The sequence below is a fragment of the Zonotrichia albicollis genome, chromosome 30 (assembly GCF_047830755.1).
Source record: "Zonotrichia albicollis isolate bZonAlb1 chromosome 30, bZonAlb1.hap1, whole genome shotgun sequence".
Taxonomy (NCBI): domain Eukaryota; kingdom Metazoa; phylum Chordata; class Aves; order Passeriformes; family Passerellidae; genus Zonotrichia; species Zonotrichia albicollis.
The window spans coordinates 3,311,874-3,327,441 of NC_133848.1; the positions used below are offsets into that span (position 1 = coordinate 3,311,874).

Sequence of the window (15,568 nt, forward strand, 5' to 3'; positions counted from 1 at the left end):
GAGGGAGGAGTGAATACATAATTAGCAAATAGGTGAAGGGAAACAGCATGACTGACATAGAACTTTCTGGCTAAAGGGGTGTAAAAAAACCATCACTGACAAACTGCAGGGGATGGGTTTAGAGCATTGACAAGGGGGAGTTTGGAGACATGGGAGGGGTGGAGGAGATTGACATAGGGGTTGATATAAGGGAAAAATATGAGGTAACAACTTCTGGGAAGAACCCTTTGGGAGACTGAACAGGGGGGTACGGAACGAACCGGTTTTCTAACATAGAAAAATCTAACACATTAAAATTAAACAGTTAAAACCCAAAAGCAAACCACAACAGGGCGAGGCACAGGAGGTGCCCACCTGACGGTCTGGTCGGCGATCCAGCCGGCGTCACACTGCTCGTAGCCCCCCAGGTAGGCGGCGTAGAGCTGCTCGGGGGTGGCGATGCTGGCACCGATCCTGGCACAAGCCTCCTGCGCCTCGGAGAAGGTGTAGGCGTAGCGCATGGAGCCCTCCCGGTAGTGGAACACCACCCCTGCGGGCACACGCGGATGTGGGCGAGGGGCTTCATGGCAGCCCCCCACAAATGCACCCAGGATGTGGCTGCAGCTCTCTCCACAGAGAAACCCTTCCCAGGATTTCTCCTGGGGAAGGCAGTGAGAGAGCTCAGGGAAGGGAATGAAAACAATTCTTATCTCTGCGTGCTGGTCCTGTAGTTTGGAACACGCGGAATGTGTTATGGTGATTGTGTACAGGAAGGGGTTTGTTAATTAGACCCTGGTGATGGTTGTTTGGATTGATTGACCAATTAGGTCAAAGCTGTGTTGTGGCTGTTGGAAAAAGGTCATGGGTTTTTATTTAGTATTAGTATAGTATAGTATAGTATAGTACAGTATAGTATAGTATAGTATAATATAGTATAGTATAGTATAGTATAGTATAGTATAGTATAGTATAGTATAGTTTGAGTGTAGTATAATACAGTTATAATAGCTTATAAAGCAATTAGTTAATAAACAATTGCTTAATAAACTAATATAAAACAATTAGTTAATAAATTAATTGCTTAAAGGAATTGGTTAATAAACTAATTAACTAATAAACTAATTGCTTATAAAGCAATTAGTTAATAAACAATTGCTTAATAAACTAATATAAAGCAATTAGTTAATCAACTAATTGCTTAATAAAGCAATTGTTTAATAAACTAATAAACTAATTGCTTATAAAGCAATTGGTTCATAAACAATTAATAAAGCAATTATTTAATAAAATAATAAAGTTTATTATAAAGCTTATAGTTTACTATAGCACAGTGTAGCATAGTATAGTTTGTGTAGTAGAATACAGCTATAATAGTTTATAAAGCAATTGGTTAATAAACTAATATAAAGCATTTAGTTAATCGACTAATTGCTTAATAAAGCAATTACTTAATAAACCAATAAACTAATTGCTTATAAAGAAATTATTTAATAAATATATGCTTATAAAGTAATTATTTAATGAACAATTGTATAATAAAGCAATTATTTAATAAACTAATAATCAATTGCTTAATAAAGCAATTGTTCAGCCTTCTGAAATCACTAGTCATTGCATGTTATTCCCATGCTGGCGGTCATCCTGCTACAACACCCAGGGCAGCATTTGCTGAGCCAGGAGAGGGCCCCTGGCTGCCCCAAACTCCACCTCTGCCCAGCCTGAGGTACCTTTGACTTTGACGTGGAGGATGTCGTGGCCGTCCTCGATGCCGTGCTGCACGTCGCAGCGGTAGATGCCCGAGTCGTTGGGGCGCAGCTCGGTGAGCAGCAGCGAGGCGTTGGTGTAGCGCTGGTGGAAGATGGGCAGGGAGGCGCGCAGCCGATAGTCCTCGCTCACCTTCACCCTGTCCCCACGAGCTACCAGGATCTCCACCTCCCTGCCCTCAGAGATGAAGGTCCACTTCACCCGGGGTGTGCCCAGGACGGCGCGGCGGCCGCCGGTGCTGGCGGTGGTGGGCTGGGGACCAAGGTAGGTGATGAGGCACGGGATGGTGACATCTCCTGCCAGCACGGCCTCCAGGGCTGGGTGCCGTGGCATGGACACCTGCAGAGCCTTGGGGTCCTCTGGGTGGGAGAAGAGAGGAGATGTGAGCAGGGTTGGTGTGAGGAGCCCCCCGAGATCCTCACTAGGGCACCAATGGGGTGCTGAGTTACCTGTGCCATCTCCAGGGCCAAACACCTCCGGGAGCGCCGTGGGGACAAACAGCCAGAGCAGCAGCAGGGGGAGGGCGGGGGCCATGCTCTGCCCTGCAAAGGGGGGAGAAAAAACCACCCAGATGTGCTCAGAATCCATAAAAGCACCAAAAATCTCCCATCCCTGCAGGACGGGAAGTGGCTCGGAAGAACCTGGGGGACGTGGGGTGATGGATGTGGAATTGGGGCACAGAGGGAAGGGAAGTTTTGGGAAGGGAAGTTTTGGGGAGGGAAGTTTTGGGAAGTTTTGGGAAGGGAAGTTTTGGGAAGAGAAGTTTTGGGAAGGAAAGTTTTGGGAAGTTTTGGGAAGGGAAGTTTTGGGAAGGGAAGGGAAGTTTTGGGAAGGGAAGTTTTGGGAAGGGAAGTTTTGGGAAGTTTTGGGAAGTTTTGGGAAGTTTTGGGAAGGGAAGTTTTGGGAAGGGAAGTTTTGGGAAGTTTTGGGAAGTTTTGGGAAGGGAAGTTTTGGGAAGGGAAGTTTTGGGAAGGGAAGTTTTGGGAAGTTTTGGGAAGGGAAGTTTTGGGAAGTTTTGGGAAGGGAAGGGAAGGGAAGTTTTGGGAAGGGAAGGGAAGGGAAGGGAAGTTTTGGGAAGGGAAGGGAAGGGAAGTTTTGGGAAGTTTTGGGAAGTTTTGGGAAGTTTTGGGAAGGGAAGGGAAGGGAAGGGAAGGGAAGGGAAGGGAAGGGAAGGGAAGGGAAGGGAAGGGAAGGGAAGGGAAGGGAAGGGAAGGGAAGGGAAGGGAAGGGAAGGGGAGGGGAGGGGAGGGGAGGGGAGGGGAGGGGAGGGGAGGGGAGGGGAAGGGAAGGGAAGGGAAGGGAAGGGGAAGGGGAAGGGGAAGGGGAAGGGGAAGGGGAAGGGGAAGGGGAAGGGGAAGGGGAAGGGGAAGGGAAGGTGCCCTGGCTCACAAGAGGAAGAAGACAGCATAAGCAACCAGGAGCAATGGCTGGGAGCCACTGGGTGCCATCCAGCCCCTCTGACCTCCCCTGGGGACAGCAGAGTCCAGCCTGGCCTGCAGAGCACAGATGGTGCCAGCCCAAGCCCTGGCTGCAGCGGGCAGGGAGGCGATGCCAGCGCCAGGGCCATGTGCCCGTGGTGCCACCGTGAGAAAGCTCGGGGAGGGTTTGGTGAGGAAGGAGGTGCTGAGACAGCTCAGGGAGCTGGCAGGGCATGCTGCAGGTGGGCACACACGTGTGCATGCCCTCGTGCACACCTGCCCTGCCAGGGGGGGCTCGAGGAGGGAGCTGAGCTCAGCGAGCAGGGGGGGACAGCCCGGAGCACACACAGAGCCCAGGGCAGGGGGGAGGGAAGGAGCAGGACGGCTCCTTTGCCATTCAGCTCACGCCGGAGGCTCCCCGTGCGCGGGCTGGGAAAAGCGAGGCTGCCCAAAGCAGCCTTTATGTCCCGTGCCTCCCTCAGGCTGCCTGGCACAAAGGGCTGCCACCGGTGGGGTGGGCACCAGCACTGAGAGAGAGCCCTGAGGCCAGCCCTGCCACCACTCATCCCTCTCTGGGGAGCAGCACAGGGGGTGATAAGGACATCATGGGGGGCTCTGGGTGTCCTTGCTGAAAAGAGAGCCCTGTGGGCAGCACTGCCATCACCCAGCCCTCTCCAGGGAGCAGCACAGGGGGTGACAGGCACATTATGGGGGGCTCTGGGTGTCCCTGCAGTCTTGCTGCTCTTGCAGCCATCCAGAGAGGAGGCTGATGCTGGGAATGTGGGGAAATGTCCCTGCCTGGTGCACTCTCCATACCCCTGACCCCTCTGCAGAGGCTCCTTGGAGCTCCTCAGCCTCCTGTGCCAGGGATGCAGCGTGCCATTGCCAGGGAACCGAGCAGCCTGAGGCTCTGAGCAGATTTGTAATTTATGAGCTCTTTGCGCTGTATTGATTTCAGCAGCCACAGGAGCAGCTCAGGCCATGTCCAGTCACTGGCTGCAGGGACAGCCTGCCAGGATGCTGCCCTGTCACCTGTGTCCCTCCCCAAGCTGCGTTCCCAGAGTGTGCCTGGGGGACCACTGCTCTGGGGGGAGGGTGTGAATCCAGCCCTGGGCACCACACACACCCCAGCACCGATTGCCATGGATGGACAGCCCCTGGAGCCATGGATGCACAGCCCTGGCATCACACACCATGGGTACACAGCCCCTGGAGCCATGGATGCACAGCCCTGGCATCACACACCGTGGACACACATCCCCTAGAACCCTGGCACCACACACCACAGATGGGCAGCCCCTGGAACCATGGTCATACAGCCCTGGCATTTCACACCACGGATATATAACCCTGGCAGCGTACACCGTGGGCACACAGCCCCTGGAACCACAAATATACATTTCCTGGCACCACACACCATGGGTATACAGCCCCTGGAGCCATGGTCATACAGCCCTGGCATCATGCACCATGTATGTACAGCCCTGGCATTTCACACCATGGCTGTATAACCCTGGCAGTGCACACCATGGGTACACAGCCCCTGGCACCATGGATGTACATCCCTGGCAATACACACCATGGATGTACAATCCCTGGAACCATGGATGTACAGCCCTGGCACCACACAACATGGATGTGCAGCCCCTGGAACCCTGGCAGCACAACACCATGGATGTACAGCCCTGGCACCACACACCATGGGTACACAGCCCCTAGAGCCATGGATGTGCGTCCCTGACACCACACACCATGGATGCACACCCACTGGAACCACAAATATACATTTCCTGGCACCACACACCATGGATGTACTGCCCCTGGAAACATGGATGTACATCCCTGGCACCATGTACGTCCCTGGCATCACATACCATGGATCCACAGCCCCTGGAGCCGTGGTGATACAGTCCTGGCACCACACACTGTGGGTGCAGAGCCCCTGGCAGCACACACCATGGATGTACACCCCTGGCACCACACACCATGGACACACAGCACCTAGAACCACAAATATACATTCCCTGGCACTGCACACTGTGAGTACACAGCCCCTGGCACCACACACCATGGGTACGCAGCCCCTGGAACCCTGGCAGCACAACGCCATGGATGCACAGCCCCTGGCACCATGGATGTACACAACCCCTGGCACCACACACCATGGATGTACATCCCTGGCACCACAGATATACATCCCTGGCACCACACACCACGGGTACACAGCCCTTGGCACAACACACCGTGGATGTACATCCCTGGCACCACACACCGTGGGTACACAGCCCTTGGCACCACACACCATGAATGTACATCCCTGGCGTCACACACCATGAATTCACAGCCCCTGGAGCCATGGTGATACAGTCCTGGCACCACACACTGTGGGTGCAGAGCCCCTGGCACCACACACCATGGATGTACATCCCTGGCACCACAGATATACATCCCTGGCACCACACACCACGGGTACATAGCCCTTGGCACCACACACCATGGATGTACAGCCCTGGCACCACACACCGTGGGTACACAGCCCCTGGCACCACACCCCACGGGTGCACAGCCCACAGCACCAGGCACTGTGCATGCACAGCTCCCAACACCAACAAAAATCCCCTGGCACCACATCCCATGGGCATCAACCATCCAGTGCAGACCACAGACGTCCCCTTCCCAGCAGGGGCAGCCAAAGCTGGGCTGCCCAGTGGTGCCAGGGCCAAGGCAGGAGCTGTCTGTGCTCCAGACAGATATTTTGAATGCAGCCCCATGGTTCTGTGTGAGGGACAAAACCCTCCTGCGTGGCAGCCGTGGCCAGGCTCCAGCCCGGGGGCTGGTGCCACCCCCTGGGCAGCCAGGCAAGGCAGGCTTTTGTCACTGGCACCTTTTCTTCCCGTCCCCAAGGCGCCGGGGTGGCGCGGACAGCGGCCCTGAAATCCCGGGGAGGAAATTCAAGAGATAAAATTCCACAGGAATTGGGCAGGCTGGAGTGGCTGCCCTCCTCCTGTGCCCATCCCTGAGTGTGTGCTGGCACTGGGAATGGGGTGTGGGAAGGGTTAAAGCAAATTTCACCCTGCCCCATGAGCAGAGACTCTCAGGGTTTGGGGTTTGGGGTTGGATTTTTGCGTTGGGTATTTTTCCTGTTTGCCACAAATGGAAAATCCTTCAACCCACAAATTCTGAGGGAAAAGCTGAGAGCAGGACTAGGGAAGAGCAGCCAAAAAAATGTTGAATAATTATAATGTCAGCAACTCGTGAGGCTCAGAGTTGTCCCAGAGACCTCAGAGCTCAGGAGCTGCCGGGATCAGACAGACACACAGGCAGGCACGTGGCGGGGCCAGCTAACCTCCATTTCTGTGGGAAACCAGGTGGAAAATGGAGCTGGGATCTATTTTGGGACAGCGCTGCTCCTCCTTTCTCCCCTGAGCTCGGCCCTGCTTTCAGAGCTGGCTCCTTGAACGTGGCACCTGCAGCAGCTGGGGCTGCAGCACCTGGGCCAGGGCTCAGCACAGGAGTTGTGCCTGTGGATGTCCCTTAGAGGGGTTTGTGATGTCCCTTAGAGGGTTTGTGGATGTCCCTTTTCATCCAGAGAGGGGTTTGTGATGTTCCTTAGAGGGGTTTGTGGGTATCCCTTAAAGGGGTTTGTGGATATCCCTTAAAGGGGTTTGTGGAGGTCCCTTAAAGGGGTTTGTGGATGTCCCTTAGAGGGGTTTGTGGAGGTCCCTTTTTATCTCCGGAGGGGGGTTTATGATGTCCCTTAGAGGGGCTGTGGATGTCCTTTTTCATCCAGAGAGGGGTTTGTGGAGGTCCCTTAAAGGGGTTTGTGGAGGTCCCCTTTTATCTCCATAGAGGGGTTTGTGGATGTCCCTTAGAGGGGTTTGTGGATGTCCTTTTTCATCCAGAGAGGGGTTTGTGGAGGTCCCTTAAAGGGGTTTGTGGAGGTCCCCTTTTACCTCCGGAGGCGGGTTTATGATGTCCTTTGGAGGGATTTGTGATGTCCCTTAGCAGGGTTTGTGGATATCCCTTTTCATCTCCGGAGGGGGGGCTGTGGATGTCCCTTAGAGAGATTTGTGGATGTCCCTTTTCATCTCCGGAGGGTTTTTCTCCTGTCCCTTTTCATCTCCAGAGGAGTTTTCTCCTGTCCCTCCACGTGATGCTGCTCACGCCGCTCCCAAGGTGCCCTGCCAGCCCGCAGCGATCCGGAGCAGGAGGAGGAGGAGGAGGGAGCAGAGCGGTGCCTTTCCAGGGATGCTCAGCTGCAGAATGAGTCAGCAGCCTCCGGCACAGCCTGGCCCCGCTCCAGCCCCGTCCCCACCGGCAAAGGGCTCCGGACACGCCGCTGCCGCACGGGCACGGACACGGACCCGCTGTCCCGGCTGCCGTTCTCTCCCGTCCGCTCCGTGTCCGTCCCCCCGGAGCTGCAAACCCCCAGGATCCGTGCCCACCCCTGCTCCAAACCCCCAGGATCCGTGCCCACCCCCGGAGGGGTCCCCGGGGGGAGCGGGGCCGTGCCAGGCGGTGCCAACCCCCGGGAGCGCCCGGAGGGCTCCTGGCAGCGGAGCTGGCAGAGCTGAAAGGCCGGAAGGAGGTGGGGAGGAGGGGGGGTCCCTGCAGCTGCCAGGAGCCCGAGCCCCCCGAAGAAAGGGGCTCCTTGTGCGGGGGAGAGCGCGGGGAGGGTCCCGGGGGAGGTTCCGAGGGGCGGGGGGCGAGCAGAGACCGCAGGAGCCGCCAGGGACACCCCGGCACGTGTAGCCCTGGGTAAGTGTGTCACACGCACACGTGGAAGGTTTGCACACCCACCCCCGCTTTCCCGGGGCTCTGCTGGGGAAACTGAGGCACGGGGTGGGGCAGTAGTGTGCGGGTCCCTGATTTCAGCACCTCCCAAACTCGCATCTCCCCCCTCCCAGCACAACCTCACCCCAGCTCCCAGTTTCCCCAGTTTAAACCATTCCCTGAAAAGCAGCTCTGAAATATCCAGTTCAGCCTCTCCCTGCCGTGCAAAAGGCTCCAGGATGGGCACAGGGGGGATTCTCCCACCCCAAGTGCAGCCAGGAGGAAGAGCAACAGGTTCTGAGGTGGGAAGTGACAGGGGCAGAGGTCCCTGGCAGGGATGCTCAAGGGCAGCCCCTTCACCCTGGGGGTGAAATGTTCCGGCTGCGGGAGGGGAAAAGGGCTGCGGGAAAATTCCCCCTCCCCGGGACCCCCCGGCGGGTCTGGGGTTCACAGAGGGGCTGATGGGTTGGAAAAAGCTGTGAAAATCCTGAAATATATCACCCCCCTGCCCCCTCCTGCCTCCCAGCAGAGAGAGCTGGGGGAGGACGGGGAGAACAATCCCAAAATCCCGAAATCCCAAAATCCCGAAATCCCAAAATCCCAAAATCGCAAAATCCCAAACCTTGGGCTCGGCCCCAGCCCTACCCGGGACCGGGCAGCTTTGCCCCGAGCTCAGCCCAGCGACACGAACGGGAAGGAGCTGGGAGAGCCCGATCCCTGCCCGGCTCCGTGCCTCAGTTTCCCTCTGCACTGCTGCAGCCTCCTTGGGACAAGGAGCAGGGACTCTGCAGGACAAACGGAACACACCAACCCTATCCTGGACCCCTGGCTCCTCTCCCAAAATTGGGTTCCTGAGGAAACAGCCCCGAAAATGCTTTTTGTGCCCAACACCTCTGAGCCCTGCTGCTGGGCTGGGCTTTAGACTGGGCTGGGCTGGGTTTCAGGCTGGGCTCTAAGCTGGGCTCTGAGCTGGACTCCAGCCTGGCTCCAGGCTGCAGCAGCCGGGCAGCACCAAACTCCTTTCTCCACCCAAGTTGGCAGAGTCCCCTCCAGCCCCCGCTGTGCCCCCGGCGCTGCGGAGCCGCTCCCTCCAGAAACCTCGGGGACAAGGACAAAACCACCCGAGCCCTCCCCGCTGCAGGGCAGAACGGTGCGAGGGGAAAAACCCCGGGGAAACCTCTGAGCTGAGCCAGCCCGGCTCTCGTTTCGCTTTCTGTGCGGAGCTGAAAGGCGAGACCGGGATGGGAAGCGCAGATCTCGGGGGCACCGCAGAGCCCGGGGGCACCAATCCCGGGGGCACCGCACATCCCGGGGCACCAATCCGGGGGGCACCGCAGATCCTGGGGCACCGCAGATCCCGGGGCACCAATCCCGGGGGCACCGCACATCCCGGGGCACCGCACATCCCGGGGCACCAATCCCGGGGGCACCGCAGCTCCTGGGGCACCGCAGATCCTGTGGGCACCAATCCCGGGGGCACCGCAGATCCCGGGGCACCCCCGGTACCCCCCGCTCACCTGGCTCGGTGCGGGGCCGCAGCCCCGGCCCCGGGGCCCGGCGTGCGGCTGAGCTGCGGCTCCTCCGGGGCAGCGCGGGCAGTTCGGCAGCAGGGTTGGCACGGAGCTGCACCAGGCATAAGTGCAGGCACCGAGAAAAGAGCCTTCTCTATGTGTGTGTGTGTGTGTGTGTGTGTCCGTGTCCTCCACTCCGCTTTTTTTTTTTTTTTCTTTTTTTCCCTTCCCCTTTCCCTCCTCCTTTTATATTTATTCCTTCCCCTAATTAAGAAGGAGAAGGAAAAAAAAAAGATACTACCGTGTTGGCAGGCTGCTCGTCCCTCCCCGTCCCTCCCTCCTGGCAGCTGGCAAAGCCCGCACGAGAGGAGAATGAGGAGGATGAGGAGGATGAGGAGGATGCTCAGCCCGGTGTTAACCCGATGCAGCAGAATTGGGGAGCAGAGAATGGGGGTGTCGCCCCCTCAGACCCCTCCATGGCTCGGGAATGCTCTTGGGGTGGCAATTCCTGGGATTTGGCAGCTTCGGCTGGACGGGGAGGGGGCGGCGGGCGGGGGTCCCGATAGCCAGCAGAGGCTTTGTCATGTAAAAACCCTCGTGCTGTGGGGCCGAGGTGGGTGGAGGAGCCCCGGGGGATTTGCCAGCCCCCACAAACCCCTCCAAGGGACATCCACAAACCCCTTTGGTTGTGGGAGCAGCCAGAGCCGAGCTGGCACAGCACAGCACTCACAGTGCCTCAGTTTACCCGCATCTGCGGCAGGGCCAGGATCATCGATACATCTTTAGGCTGCAATGCCTCAAATCCTCAATCCTGCAGGAATTTTGGAGACCTGGGCACCGGTGGGGTCTGGTGGGCAGCTGGCACATCCCGCTGGCAAAGGGGCAGCACCCAGCTGGCACCGAGGGTTTTTTTAAGCAGATCTCGCCGAAAGTTTGCCTGGCACAGAGCATTCCCCGGCCGGGGGGGCGGCGCGGAGCTGCCAGGGAATTGCTCGGGTGAGTTTGCAGAAAGCCTCAGCTCCGTTCCTGAGCTGAATTAATCATTTGGCACCCTGGGAAATAATTGCGGGCGGCAGAGGCGGCACCGGCAGCGCTGCAGCTCCGGGGAGAGGGGAATGGCCGGGGGGGTGACGGGACACAGCGCGGGGCGGGAATTGCACTCACACTCACACTTACACTCACAGCGCGGGGTGGGAATTGCACTCACACTCACACTCACACACTCACACTCACACTCACAGCACGGGATGGGAATCACACACTCACACTCACACTGAGCATGGGGTGGGAATCACACTCACACACACAGCGCGGGGTGGGAATCCCACTCACACTTACACTCACACTCACACTCACAGCACGGAGATGGGAATCACACTCACATTCACACTCACACTCACAGCACGGGATGGGTATCACACTCACACACTCACTCACACTCACAGCACAGGGCTGGGAATCATACTCACACAGCATGGGACTGGACATTGACACTCACACTCACAGCATGGGGCTAGACACACACTCACACTCACAGCACAGGGCTGAGAACTCACACTCACAGCACAGGGCTGGATACTCACACTCACACACAGCACAGGGCTGGATACTCACACTCACACACTCGCACACACACACACTCGCAGCATGGATCTGGACATTAACACACTCACACTCACATTCACAACACGGGGGTGGGCACTCACACTCACACCATGGGGTTGGACACTCACAGTCCTGGACAATCACACTCACACTCACTCTCACACCGCACTGCTTGGACACTCACACACTCACAGTGCTGGACGCACTCACTCACTCACTCACTCACTTACTCACTCACACTCACTCTCACACCACAGGGCTAGACACTCACTCTCACTCTCACGCTCACACACAGTGCCCGCAGCTGTGCCAGGATGGGCACTGGGACATTCAGGGCTGAACCCCCAGGGCTGCCCCAGCTCCATCTCCCCAATCCCAGCCCATGAGGTGCCATCCCGCTCCAGATGGGCACCACCCACAGAACTGTGTGGCACAGGGCTGCGGCACAGGGCTCTCCAGTCCCAGCCCATGAGGTGCCATCCTGCCCCAATGGGCACCACCCACAGAACTGCACTTTGTGGGGCAGAACTGCCCAGTCCCAGCCCAGGAGGTGCCCAATGTGGGGCACCATCAGTAAGAGCCTGAATGAGGGACTGCTGTAACACCTTGAATCCAATAAACTGCACTTTGGAGAGCTGCCTGGAGTCCCATATCTCTCATTTCAGCTCTTACAGTGGCGCCCAATGTGGGGCGCCATCAGTGAGTGCCTGCCTGAATGAGGGACACGGGTCTTTTGGAGCTGACAATTGTAGGCATAGCTCTGTCATCCACCACCTTGGACTGCTGTAACACCTTGGATACAATAAACTGATTTTGGAGATCTGCCTGGAGTCCTGCATCCCTCATTTCAGCTCTTACAGGAGAGGAGTGGGCAGGAGCAGGGCACAGCCCTGTTAGACCCCCCAGAGGATCCCCATCCATTCCTGCAGCTCTGGAGATGCTCTGGCTCAGCCCTCCCCAGCCAAGCAGCCCAATCCCAGCAGCCAGGGCATGGAAAGGCACAGGGGACCCCCACAGGACCCCCAGTTGCTGGAAGGGACAGGAGAGAAGGGAGAGGAGCAGGCAGGAGCAGGGCACAGCCCTGTTAGACCCTCCAGAGGATCCCCATCCATTTCTGCAGCTCTGGAGATGCTCTGGCTCAGCCCTCTCCATCAGCCAGGGCATGGAAAGGCACGGGGGACCCCCCAGGCACCCCCAGCCCCCCCAGCCCCAGTGTGTTCAGGCTGGAAGGACCTCAGTGCCCAGCTGTGCTTCCTCCTCCTCCTCCTCCCCCTGCTCCTCCAGCCCTGCTCAGAGTCACGTCCCAGCCCGTGCCATGCACCCTGTGCCATGCACCCTGTGCCATGCACCCTGTGCCAGGCACGTGCCAGCTCCCACCCTGGGACTGCAGGGCACCCTCAGACTGCCACCCCCAGCACCAGGATTCTCCTCCAGCCAGGTCTCATGAGCTCTGGGAGTTCTATTTCACACCCAAGATAGCTCAGCTACCTTAGGAGGCATCAAATCAGCAAAATGGTTTCTGTGGCAGTGTTGGAAACAAAAAGGTTTCAATAGAAAGCAAAATAAACTAACTCTTTACAGAGAAAAACCGATCCAAGTACAAGAAACCGTCCTGCCCCTAGTAAAACACCTCACAAAAGCAATTAGTTTCTTTGTTCTGTTCTTTTTCTAATAAATTGCCCAAACAAAACTTTTTAGCTCCTGTCCAATTAGCTATCCTGAAGTTTGAAGTCCCCCAGTCCTATGAGATGTCTTTTCACCTAATCAAAAAGAGAAACTTCTGGGCTTCTTTCCTTTTTAAAGGAACAAAAGGAACAAAAACAAGGAACAAAAAGAAACAAAAGTTAGTTTTGTCACTCCATCTGCAAAGAGCACATTCCTACAAAGCTGTGCCACTGCTGAACGGCCACTTGGCATCCCACAGGGACAAACCCCCCTGTTCCCAGGGGGTTCTGACCCTGAGAACCCCTCAGTGGTGCCATCCCAGGGGGTTCTGACCCCAAGGACCTCTCAGGGGAACAGACATCCCATTCCCCAGGGACACCAACATCCTCATCCGGGGGTATGCTGAGCTCAAATATTCCCCAAGGACAGGGTCATTCCCATCCTGGGGCATCCTGATCCCCAGAATCCTTCAGGGACACAGATATCCCTCTCCTGGGCCATCCTGAACTCAAACATCCCCAGGGACACCAAAAGCCCCATCCTGGAGCATCCTGAGCTCAAACGTGCCCCAGTAACACCAACATCCCCATCCTGGGGCATCCTGAATTCAGACATCCCCCAATAACACCAAAATACTCATTCTGGAGCATCCTGAGCTCAAACATCCTCCAGTGACCCAAAAAACCCCATCCTGGGTCATCCTGATCCCCAGCATACCCCAGTAACACCAACATCCCCATCCAGGGGCATCCTGAGCTCAGACATCCCCCAGGGATCCAGTCATCTCCATCCTGGGGCATCCTGAGCTCAAACATCCCCCAAGGACACCAACATCCCCCTCCTGGGGCATCCTGAGCTCAGACATCCCCCAAGGGCACCAACATCTCCATCCTGGGGCATCCTGAGCTGAGATATCCCCCAGGGATCCAGACATCTCTGTCCTGGGGCATCCTGATCTTAAACATCCCCCAGTGACAGGGGCATCCCTATCCTGGAGATCCTGAACTCAAATATCCCCCAAGGGCACCAACATCTCCGTCCTGGGGCATCTTGAGCTCAAACATCCCCCAGGGATCCAATCATCCCCATCCAGGGGCATCCTGAGCTGAAACATCCCCCAGTAACACAAAAAACCCCATTCTGGGGCATCCTGAGCTCAAACATCCCCCAAGGGCACCAACATCTCCATCCTGGGGCATCCTGAGCTCAGACATCCCCCAGGGATCCAGACATCTCTGTCCTGGGGCATCTCCTGAGCTTAAACATCCCCCAGTGACAGGGGCATCCCTGTCCTGGGGATCCTGAACTCAAATATCCCCCAGTAACACCAACATCTCCATCCTGGGGTATCCTGAGCTCAGATATCCCCCAGGGATCCAGACATCTCTGTCCTGGGGCATCCTGAGCTCAAACATCCCCCAGTGACAGGGGCATCCCTATCCTGGAGATCCTGAACTCAAATATCCCCCAAGGGCACCAACATCTCCATCCTGGGGTATCCTGAGCTCAGATATCCCCCAGGGACACCAAAATCCCCATTCTGGGTATCCTGAGCCCTCCCTGGGCTGCAGGATTTGGGCCATCCTGCTGAGCCCTGCTGCTGGCTCAGACAGAGGGGCCAGGCACCCCAAAAGGCAGGAGGAGGAGGAAGAGGGTGACAAGGCCAGTGAGGAAGGAATTGCTCTCTCCTTCCCAGCCATGAGCACTGGGGGCCTTTTTGCAGCAGTTTTGGGGGCTCCTGGACATCCCAGGTGAGAAGGAGGAAAGTGGGAGCAGGCAGGCAGCGAGGAAGGGCAGCTCTACAGCAGATGTGCTATGGAAATGAGGAGGAGGAAGACACAAACACATGTGATGGTGTTCACAGGGGTTTTCAGATTGGGGAAGAGATGAGGATCTGACTCCATGTTTCAGAAGGCTGTTTTATTATTTTATGATATGTATTATATTAAAACTCTAATAAAAGAATAGAAGAAAGGATTTCATCAGAAGGTTGGCTAAGAATAGAAAAAGAAAGAATGAATAACAAAGGTTTGTGTCTCGGGCTCTGTGTCCGAGCCAGCTGACTGTGATTGGCCATTAATTAGAAACAACCACACGAGACCAATCCCAGATGCACCTGTTGCATTCCACAGCAGCAGATAACCATTGTTTACATTTTGTTCCTGAGGCCTCCCAGCTTCTCAGGAGGAAAAATCCCAAAGAAAGGATTTTCCATAAAAGATATCTGCAACAAACACACAGCATCACCTCAGCGAGGCCCCAGATCGATTCTCCAACCTCAACCCTCCCTGGGCTCCTTAACAGCGTTCCAATCTTGGCTGTGAGAGGCAAACCAGAGCCGGGCCGAGGAGCCAGACAGGATGTCTGGCCGGAGATGAGCCGGAAAGATGATAATGCCCTTGGGGACCCCCGAGCCGGCTCATCCCCTTTCCATCCCCCCTCCAGGCACCAGGGACAACCCCGACCCTCCCTGGGGACCACCATGACCCTGCTGGGGCTGCTGCTGCTGCTCTGCTGTCCCCAGCAGCCCCTGCATGATGCTGGAGATGCTTTGCCAGCAGAGGGGACTGTTGCTTGTCTTGTTGCTTGTCTTTCCAGAAGCCTGTCCCTCTAGGGAAGAGACATTCCTGTCCTCCTTGCCCTGCTGAGGACCCTCCCAGTGGGAAAAATCACCGTCTCCAGGGAGAAAATGCTGGCAAATCTCTCCCCCAGCGATATTCTCCTCATTTTCCTGCTCCTTTTGTTCGCAGAATCCTCCCGAGTTTGAAATTGTGAATCTCCGCCCGTCGCCAGTGCGCTGCCCTTCCCCCAGAGAAGTCATCTGGGGTAAATAAAGAGAGAAAAACAAAAAAA

General features: G+C 56.4%; 1 protein-coding gene across 1 annotated transcript in view; it reads right to left on the minus strand.

Moving 5' to 3' along the window:
• BCAN (brevican) overlaps nucleotides 1–9,646 on the minus strand; it is a 31,232-nt gene extending 21,586 nt beyond the window's left edge. The window contains 4 exon segments of the mRNA XM_074529709.1: nucleotides 355–529; nucleotides 1,707–2,102; nucleotides 2,193–2,285; nucleotides 9,452–9,646. Coding sequence (XP_074385810.1) covers nucleotides 355–529; nucleotides 1,707–2,102; nucleotides 2,193–2,277 — 656 coding nt within the window. The 5' untranslated portion in view covers nucleotides 2,278–2,285; nucleotides 9,452–9,646.
• Nucleotides 9,647–15,568: the final 5,922 nt, after the last annotated feature.